General features: G+C 41.6%; 1 protein-coding gene across 1 annotated transcript; it reads left to right on the plus strand.

Moving 5' to 3' along the window:
* Nucleotides 1–417: 417 nt before the first annotated feature.
* Nucleotides 418–9,771, plus strand: LOC310772204 (protein DOP1A-like; the record flags this gene model as incomplete). The annotated part of the gene is made up of 5 exons (XM_083664636.1): nt 418–524; nt 3,087–3,185; nt 3,691–3,790; nt 6,906–7,015; nt 9,657–9,771. Coding segments are annotated over 5 exons (531 nt in total), but the record flags the coding sequence as incomplete, so codon positions are not given.
* Nucleotides 9,772–10,223: the final 452 nt, after the last annotated feature.

Here is a 10,223-nt window from a genome sequence, read left to right on the forward strand (position 1 = left end):
TTAGATTCTATGGTCTTCTTAGCGGTATCTTCTTACCGTTTGCATCTGTAGTCACTCCACATTGGAGCAGCAAATCTGAAGTTTTTTTGTTTTTTTATTTTATTTCACAGTGTCCTCTATGGCGGGCACCACTGTGCTTATCTTTACTGTTGGGTGAAAACATCGCATTGTTTTTAGCTTCTTTGAGTTTATCCAATGGGTTTTGAAGGGTTTCATAGAATTTTCACAACCCATGTAATCGTTGGGCTGAAGTTAAAACATTTAAATCTAGACAATTCTTGGCTTTTAGAGGAAAATCTGTTGTACCCACTCTGTCCTGCCTGTCCTCCATAGGACCAACACCCTGTTGGAGAAGGTGGCTGCAGCGGTGGAGCAGTCTGCTTTCTACAGCGCCCTGTGGGGCAGCATCCTGACCAGCCCCGCCGTGCGTTCTCCCCGGGGTCACCTTCGTCCTGCTGCACCTCAACCGCAAGCTCTCCATGGAGGACCAGCTCTACATTATTGGCAGCGACATCGAACTAATGGTACATCACAGATGATGAATGCCATTACTATTAGGTATTTCTGTGATGGCATTGGCACATGGCCGATGGCAGGACAGCCTCTGTAGACATCAGGGACTAGTGGATGGCCCCCACCCATAGCCAAACTGTCCCTGCGGTTCACCGTCAGCTTATGTTTGGCTCTTTCCCCAGTATCATTGAACCGCTTCCTACATTGGGCAATGATTCTCCTAGGCAACACGGTAACCAATGTGTTATCTTCTCAAATGTTAATTGAACATCATCTGCCCTCTGCAGCTTATGTAAAGAGTTGTATATTCTATCGTGGTGATTCTGAACCTCCCACACAAGGACATCAGTTTCTTCTTGGGAGAAGCTTTTGTTGTGGATCCGCTCTAAACTGTTGTCTTTAGGGATGAAACGATAACCGGCTTTAATGATAAACGTGATAAAATTCCTTATGATAACGTGATAAAATTCCTTATGATAACATGATAAAATTCCTTACGATAACGTGATAAAATTCCTTACGATAACCGTACGCTTTGAAAAACATGGTAAATACTGTCCATCATCAACCAAAGTTGGCAACCGTCTGCATCTGGGAGACGGTTGGCAGCCTTGGAGAAATTATTTCAGTGAGTGTATCAATCCTTTTTGAACATTTTCAGCACATTTTAACAATACGTGATAATACTAATAACCGTGATAATTTTCTTCGGTATAATCGTGATATGATTTTTTTATTTTTTTTTATTTTTTTTTGGGGGGGGGGGGGGCACTCTGCCTTTATTAGACAGGACAGTAGGCAGACAGGAAAGGTGGAGAGAGAGAGGGGGAGACATGCGGCAAAGGACCCTGGATTGGATTCAAACTCTCATCGGCCGCTCGAAGGACCGAGCCTCCGTGGTACGCGTGCTACCAGGTGATCCAATTACATTTTTATAGTGTCATAGTTGTCTTCCATCAACAAGTTGTTGGAGCGCCGTGGCAGAGTGCACTATTTTTAAATGAAAGGAAAAGAGAGGATTTGATTGGTCATGACTAGGGATGGTGAATTTTTTGTTTCCGCTGCGCTCCGAATGCGCTATATCAAAGATCAAAGAATCCTCCTAAAACCCGGATAATACTGGAATGACCCACATGTCTTAATCGGAAAATGCTAAATTCGGAAAAAGTGCAAATTCGGAAAATGCAACTGGAATATGCTGTTTACATGACCCTTATCAAATTCAGAATATTGTAATTATCCGAATAATAGTGGAATATTGTGTGCGGCTGAGGAAGAGCTCCCACAAGCCATACGGAGCCTGAACTCCAAGTAGTTTTTCCTGAACTTTATTCAGACCCCTTTTGCACTACATATAAAGACATTGCACTTTATGGACAAGCACAGTTTGCACTACAACTTAAGTGTCCCTTAAAATGCACTTTAACTGTCTTTCATGTGGTTCTAACTTTTTTTAACCCTTTAACTTGTTTTTAACCTTTTACCATGTTTATTTCTGTATTCTATTGTATCTTACTCTACAGCAAAGTCATGGGCCGGGGCTTTTAACTTTCATTGTAGCTTGCTGCATATGACAATAAAGTTTCCTTGATTCCTTGATGTAAACGTAGTCATTTGCATCTCAATCAGGGTTTTTACAGGTTTTTTACAGTTTGCGACGCATCTTGCCTGTTTGCGGTCAGCTGATGTGTGCTAGAAGCGCTAGAAGAGGCGATATCAAATAATCCATCATCTCTCGCATGCGAAAAGGAAAGCCCACATTTCTGATCGGGAAGAGATGAGAAACATGGAAGATGACGCAACGCTTATAACTGACTCTGGCCTAACAACGTAGCCTATGTTTAATATGAAAAACTTGGCTATCGCAACGCCAAACCTTTCAGCAGCAAGCTCCTGAAATGGACCAGATGATGCTGGTAAGAATACAGTCAGGGCTCCTCTGTTCTGAACTGAACAAAACTCAGCTGATTCTACCTGCATCTCTCTCTCTCCCCCTCCCCACGTGGGAGGGCGAGCTACGGCTGCATGTAAACGGGAATATTAGTGGATTATTCATTTAGTTGGAATATTGTCTTTTCCCGAATATGGGCAAAAACCGGAATATTGTGTGTATGTAAACAGTCAATGTGAACTAAGACACAATGACACAGCATGTCTCGCCTGCATGAGTTGTATTTAAGAAATAGATTGTAGACCTATCCATAGTATTCCCATGATGTCACAAGCATTATCCTACCAATATGGCGCTACAATACACACAGCTCATTGGCTGGTTGTGTCACTTGATTGTAATCACCTGTTAATTGATTACAATCACCTGCTATTTTCCTACCAAGATGGCCATGTGGTGCTGTAACAGAATACTATCAATAGCCTATTTTTTTCTTTTACCGTGCAACGTTATTTTAATCCCGCTCCATTTCTCACCGCGCTGCAGTTGCACTGTGCATATCTGGCCACAAAATGACCAAAAATCACTCACCAGTTGCCACGCTCTGTGAGCTGGCACTGCAGTTTGTGCCATGCATGCGCCATTGATTGATTCTTGGTGGGTTCCTGACTGTCCCGTCCAGGTGGAAGCTGTGAGTACTTCAGTCCAGGACTCCAGTGTGTTGGTTCAGAGGAGCACCCTGGACCTCATCCTTTTCTGCTTCCCCTTCCACATGAGTCAGGTAAGAACTGCTGTGTGTCTCAGGTCTGCTTCAAAGTACAGTTTAGTCTGTCTGTGTCTCACTTACATTTAGGCTGATATTGGGCCGATATTTTCTGTTTATTAAAAATCAGTGCAGTCCACCTCTGATATGATTGATAGATATCATGCAGTTAGATTGATTACATATTCATTTTGGAATAGATCAGTACTACACAGTACTTAACTGGTTGCCGATGGGAAGCCCTAAGATAGGAATACTGTCCATTTTAACAAATGTACGGTAATCTGATATTGGAACGGAGCTAACTAGTTTATTAATTATCTTTGCTTCACTTATTTCGACACGTCGACGTATTTAGGAAGCCGAAGACGTCGACGCGTCGGGACAGCCCTAGCAGCACTAATATCTAATGCACTTAGGCAGCCAGCATCTCCACATTGTCTTTGTGTGTGTGTGTTGTGTGTGCATGTGAGAGTGAGAGATATATATTCAGAAGTGTTTTGGTCGGTTCTGTTGGGTTCAGGCGACTCGTCCCGATATGATCCGGATCCTGTCCGCCGCCCTCCACGTGGTTCTGAGGAGAGACATGTCCCTCAACCGCAGACTCTACGCCTGGCTGTTGGGTGCGACACACACACACACACACACACACACACACGCACACGCACACGCACACAAGTACATACATATAGGGTTCCCACTTGTCATGGTATTTCTAGAATATCATGAGAGAAAGGGGAATTTGATCAGTTCTCTCAGGAAGTCAGGGAATATCAGAATCAGCTTTATTGGCCCAGTACAGTATGTGCACATAGAAGGAATTTGAATGTGATTCAGAGTACATACAGTACAATGGAAATAATAAGCAAAAACAAGACGAACACGCAAGAGCTCGGCACCGAGGCGGCAGTTCGTGGCTGCCTCTTGAATCTTGTATGAGCTGTTTTCAAAGTCCGATACTGTGGGCCTCCCCACAGACATACTGTGGGCCTCCCCCCAGACATACTGTGGGCCTCCCCCCAGACATACTGTGGGCCTCCCCCCAGACAAAGCTTGGAGAAAGGCCTCCCCCCAGACAAAGCTTGGAGAAAGGCCTCCCCTCGCTCTATGGGATCATGATTATGTTATCCCATAGGCACTCTCAACAATTGTGCCAAGATAGCCTGATGTTGCTGTTTGACATACTTCAGACACACCAAATACGCTACATAAAAAAAAAAAGGTCTGTCTGAAGGCATTTATTTGTTTCTGACTCTGTGAAAATGGGATAATAAAAGAGTAAAATTGCACAAAACCAGTGTATCTCTTTAACCAAATCACACACATTTAGGCTATTCTATGTGATCTCCTTTTGATAACTAATTTAATAATGTAATATTTTTTCACTTCCATTCACTGGAATAACATGTAACTGTTTTGGCTTAGTTATGTAGACTACATAGAGCAGTAGTTCTCAAACTGGGGTACATGTACCCCTAGGGGTACTTGGGAGAAAGGGAAACATGGAAAAATGTAAGAATAAATCAGGAAAATAAATGAAACATTAAATAAATCTGCTCAGGAGGTTGCACCTTTTTCACCCCATTGCTTTTTTGTAATGTGATATTCTCCAAAAGGTGGGTTATCATTCTTCCATTGCCTCGTATGCTATATTTTTCTCTTGCAGTTTTCTAAGCAAAATCTTGTAGTCAGGGAAAGTGGGTACTGAAGGCAAAAAAGTTTGAGAACATCATGTAGAGTCGAATTGTACATCAGGAACCCTGATATACATGCACATTCCCTAAGCTGTTTGATTTGCATACTAATTGTTTATTTGCTTTGTTGCTTTTAAAAAGACATTTCATGTGGCTGACTGTTTTATTTTAATTTATTTATTTATTTTGGTTTGTTTTTAATCGAGTATCTCAGTGGTCCTTGTCTTACATGGTTTTCTCTTATTTGCAACTCACTTGCTATGGATGAAAATGCTGGTAAGTGTCTGCATGGCTGAGGATGGGTGTTACATTTCCATTTTAGGCATTTAGCTGACATTCTTATCCAAAGCAGTTTACAGTGAGTGCAACAGTCAAATAAACCTCTGTCCCTGGATCAACATAAATGACAAAGAATCCAAAGTAAGAAGTGCAAATTCTGAAAATAAATAATCCCTTGTCCCGGTGGTGACAAATTTGTCACTTATTTTCATTGCGATTGGTCAAATATTTGGCCAAAAGTTAAAATATCTGTGTACAGTACATTTTCCAGTAAGAGTTATAGTTACTGTGGTCAGGGCCCGAGACAAAATGATCCCATAGGGCCCCAACCCTCGTCCATCCAATAAAATTAAACAATTAAATTGTTCCCATTTTCTTTTAGTTGAGGGATGATTTGGTGTCATTTCAATTTACAATGTGGGAGGACTTCCACTTAATTAATATTACAGGTTGTGAAAAAAATTAAGAGTGAACATACTTTCACTTGGCAGCAGTGTACCAAAGTTTCCTCTTACATGGGCCTACATCCTCAGAAAACTGCACGCATGTACTGTAGTGTAGCACATATGGCTGTTTGTTTTTTATGGATTTAAAAATGTTGAATGCTTGGGTGGCCCAAGCAGTGAAGCAGACCCACCAGACTGCTGTGCGAAGTTTTGGGATTTTTTTTCATGGGAAGGCAGTTTTTGTCAGAAAAGCGTAAAAAAACAATAGGCTGCATGGGTTTGGAGGCTTGGCCTGATCCATACCACTCCTAGATGAATACAGGACAGGGTTAGTAGAATATACATCATATCTGCTTTGCTAAGCAGTGAACTGTTGGACTTCCTGTCCCATAATGATTAACGTCCTCCTGTCCTTTTTCTTATTGTTTCCATTCATAGTTTCAGATTTTTTTTGCCTTAATCTAAATTCTAGGAATTATTAAAAAGTCTGGAAAAACTCTTGGTGTCTTTCTCAAACCTGCAGAGATTCTTTTATAATAACTCCAGAACAACATCAGATTCTCATTCCTCTCTCTTGTCTCGCTTCACTTCTTGTCTTGTGTGTGTGTGTGTGTGTGTGTGTGTGTGTGTGTGTGTGTGTGTGTGTGTGTGTGTGTGTGTGTGTGAGAATGTATGTATGTGTGTGTGTGTGAATGTATGTATGTGTATGTATGTATATTGTATGAATGTGTGTATGTATGTATGTTGTATCAATGTATGTATGTGCCTGTCTGTAAATATGACTGTGTATGTATGTATATTGTATGAATGTATGTATGTGTATGTATGTATATTGTATGAATGTATGTATGTGTATGTATGTATATTGTATGAATGTATGTATGTGTATGTATGTATATTGTATGAATGTATGTATGTGTATGTATGTATATTGTATGAATGTATGTATGTATGTGCCTGTCTGTAAATATGACTGTATGTATGTATATTGTATGAATGTATGTATGTGTATGTATGTATATTGTATGAATGTATGTATGTGTATGTATGTATATTGTATGTATGTATGTGTATGTATGTATATTGTATGGATGTATGTATGTGTATGTATGTATGTATGTTGTATGAATGTATGTATGTGTATGTATGTATGTATGTTGTATGAATGTATGTATGTGTATGTATGTATATTGTATGAATGTATGTGTATGTATGTATATTGTATGTATGTATGTGTATGTATGTATGTTGTATGAATGTATGTATGTGCCTGTCTGTAAATATGACTGTGTATGTATGTGTTTCTTTGTCTTTTCAAGGCTTTGATAATAACGGTGTGAGAACAGGCCCCCGCAGCACTCGGCAGAGCAACCCAGAGGAGTACGCTAGTCACTACTTCAACACCTACTCTAAGGACATGCTGGTCCAGGTGGGCTTCACACATCCAAATCAAATTGCCAATACCAATGAAAGATGCTTTTTCTTGTGTGTGAAATTAGCCTAAACAATAGCAGATCCTGTCCAGGCCCATGTGCCTTGTGTTGCAACCGTGTTGCAACGCCCTCAATAATTTAGGTTTGCCAACTCTCACATTTCTGGTGTGAATACTAATAATATGGGCTCATTGGGATGTAAGTTCAATGACATTAACATTTAGTCCTGTATCCACTGAATTTGCACACACATTATGCCGTAAATGCAATGTGGATTTTGAGAAGCAGGATATAAAAGTACCCACTTTATATACGTCTTTAGGGGTTGTGTGTAATACCCATAGAATTGTGGAGTAGGGCTGTCAAAGAATATTCTATATTCGAATATTAAAATTAAAAGAATACCGTATATTTCCCGAAATAGTAGCCCGGCAGCAAATTGCGGGCGGAGGCTAATAGCCGCCGGGGGTTTGACCCCATTTTGCGTATTAAACGCCGGTCCGATTATTTGCATTTTCTTAAGGTAAACCCAAAATTACTACGTTGCTGACAGCACTTGAAGGCAACACCAGTGTTGCGCAACACATAAAACTGAGCATGGAGAAACATGTGAAAGAAAACGCTAATTGAGGGAGCTCAACTTACTTTACCAAAAGCAATGCAGGGAAATCGATGGTATGGAAGCATTTCCACGATGTTTGGATTATGTAAAGAGTTCTGTTGACAACGGCTACCACGGTCTTCACTTGAGCTGAAGTAGTTCCAGCGGAGTTCAAGAGCTAGGGGCTATTGGAAATAGACTCGTCAATGGTAAGACTGAAATTGTGTTATATTTATACCGATTACGTGCGTAATGATTGTGTGTGACTATGTTTAATCAGCACCCGCCGTGGTGTGTGTAGTGTTTTTGCACATTGTTGTAGTGTTGTGTTTGGGATGTGGCTATGTTCAGGCTGGTCGTAGCCTATTTGCTGGTGTTGATAGAATTGCATCGGTCAACGTCATCTTATTTGCAAGTGCATTGTTGCAGTGCCAAATGCCCCATTTAGTGTAACCATGGCATCTATTATTCGGGGTGCAAGAGAAGTGAATACCGGTGGACAGGTGAATTTAGAAGACAACGTGTGTGTGTGTGTGTGTGTGTGTGTGTGTGTGTGTGTGTGTGTGTGTGTACACGGTAGCCACGGCTGATTGCTGATTTTTGGTATCCTCCAAGGTGTGTGGGCTGACGGTGGCAGTTGATGGGAGTGAGGACCTTTGCACTAAAAAACATACTGGACAGGAACTGTCACCGAATAATGTCCTGGTGCAGGTCGGTGCAAAAATAAATAAACGCCTGCAGCAAATACCCGCCTGGTTCTTTTAAACGCCTGGGGTCCAAGTCGATTTTGTGAAATAAACTCCCGGGCTACTATTTGGGGAAATACGGTATTCGAATATGAAAATTTATATTATTATTATTTTTATTTTTATTTATTTTTTCACATTTAACCAGGCTTACATTAGAAGGAGAGCTCCGCACATCTCTTTTTCGGGCAGGTGTGTTGGACAGGAACAGATTGTCCATACAATTTAAAAAGGGAGTCCTGCACACCTTCCAAACTTGCAATAAGAATTTATTTTGTGACGTTTCGACCAACCACCTTTTTCAAACAAATGGTTCAAGATGCCATGAAGCCATCTTAAATAGGGAGTGGCTGGTGTCATAGCCAATCACGGCTTCCCACATGAAACAGGCTATGAGGCATCACAAGACAATCATTTCTGAAAAAACAGACAGCTAAATGATGCATGAAAACAATATGTATATATAGAAAAAATATAATAAAATAATTCAAAAGTGTGTTATTAATAAAGAGAGGCTCACAACATATAGGCAATATAGGAACACACAACAATATTTTTGTTGTGGCCAGGAGAATGGATATCACTTTGTTGTTACTCGCATGCATGTGCTGCGTGGAGGACGGGGGTTACGCTACGGGGAGAAGGGAAGCCACTACCCCGGCGGCCCCACTCACCAGGCAAGACCGCGGCTTCGCTAAACCCCCTCCTCCGGCCTAGCGGAGCCGACGTAGCACACAACTACAAGGGCTTCCCGAGGAGCGGACTTTATCTCTCTTAAAACAATTGAAAAACACCGTCATCATGTTAAAGCTGAGCAATTGGGAGATCGATTTTATTTCAACAGAGCCGAAGGCAGCAACACAAAAGACTGATGGAAATAACAGAAGAGAAGGTAAGCCCCAATAAACTGGTATCCAGCATTGACAGTAGATACAGATACGATTCTGCCTGACCAATCAGTCGTCTGCAGTGTTTTCACGTCACCGTATGGTACTGGCTGGAACCTTAACAAAGCAGGGACCAAAACTAGCACGACTCAAACTCGACTCAACCCGGGCTGTCCAGGTTTTTGATCGGTGGAATGAGACAAAAAAAGCGAGACGAGCTGGGCGGGGCCGCGCTAATACCAGCGGTGGAAATGGGCCATTAGTTTGTTTCTTTGGTATCTGGTCTGAGACACATGCTGGAGTTCCCTCCACTGGTAGATGATGGGTACTACAGGGACCATCTAAGACGCAGGTGAAGTGTAAAACATGAGACGTGTGTGTGTGTGTGTGTGTGTGTGTTCAGGCGATGGTGGGGATCCTGCAGGGGAAGGCCCGAGGCGGGGAGGAGGAGAGCATCCTGATGCACGACCTCAAGCCGTTTCGCATCCTCATCAGTCTGCTGGACAAGCCAGAGCTTGGTAACCAAACTATGCACATTCACTCTAGTTAGCCCTGGTGTCCGGTGTTAGCATGCTACACTTACAGTAAATACTATTACTTTTAGTGGTTTAACAAATTACCATTTCTATGTGTGTGTGTTATTTTACTTTTGTTATCACTGCGCCTATAAATATCAGACAAAAGCTGAATAGTTTAAACTGGACAACCAGCACATGGGCAATCAAAGCTTTAAAGGCCCCTCCAGTCAGTTGTTCTACCTGTGTAATGTTTGGTGTTCCATGTCAAACACATTAGCGCTGTATAAACACACGTCATCATTTGCACCAAAGAACTTACATTGATAAGAACCGAAGGCTAATAGCTTGTTCCACTGCAGCATAATTACTGCAGCGTTGGTAGTAAAAAAAAAAGAAAGCAGAACAGCTTCGCCTGTTGCCTTCAATATACCGTAAATTCCGGACTATAAGCC

Source organism: Poromitra crassiceps (genome assembly GCF_964638095.1).
Source record: "Poromitra crassiceps genome assembly, contig: HAP1_SCAFFOLD_2308, whole genome shotgun sequence".
Lineage (NCBI taxonomy): Eukaryota > Metazoa > Chordata > Actinopteri > Beryciformes > Melamphaidae > Poromitra > Poromitra crassiceps.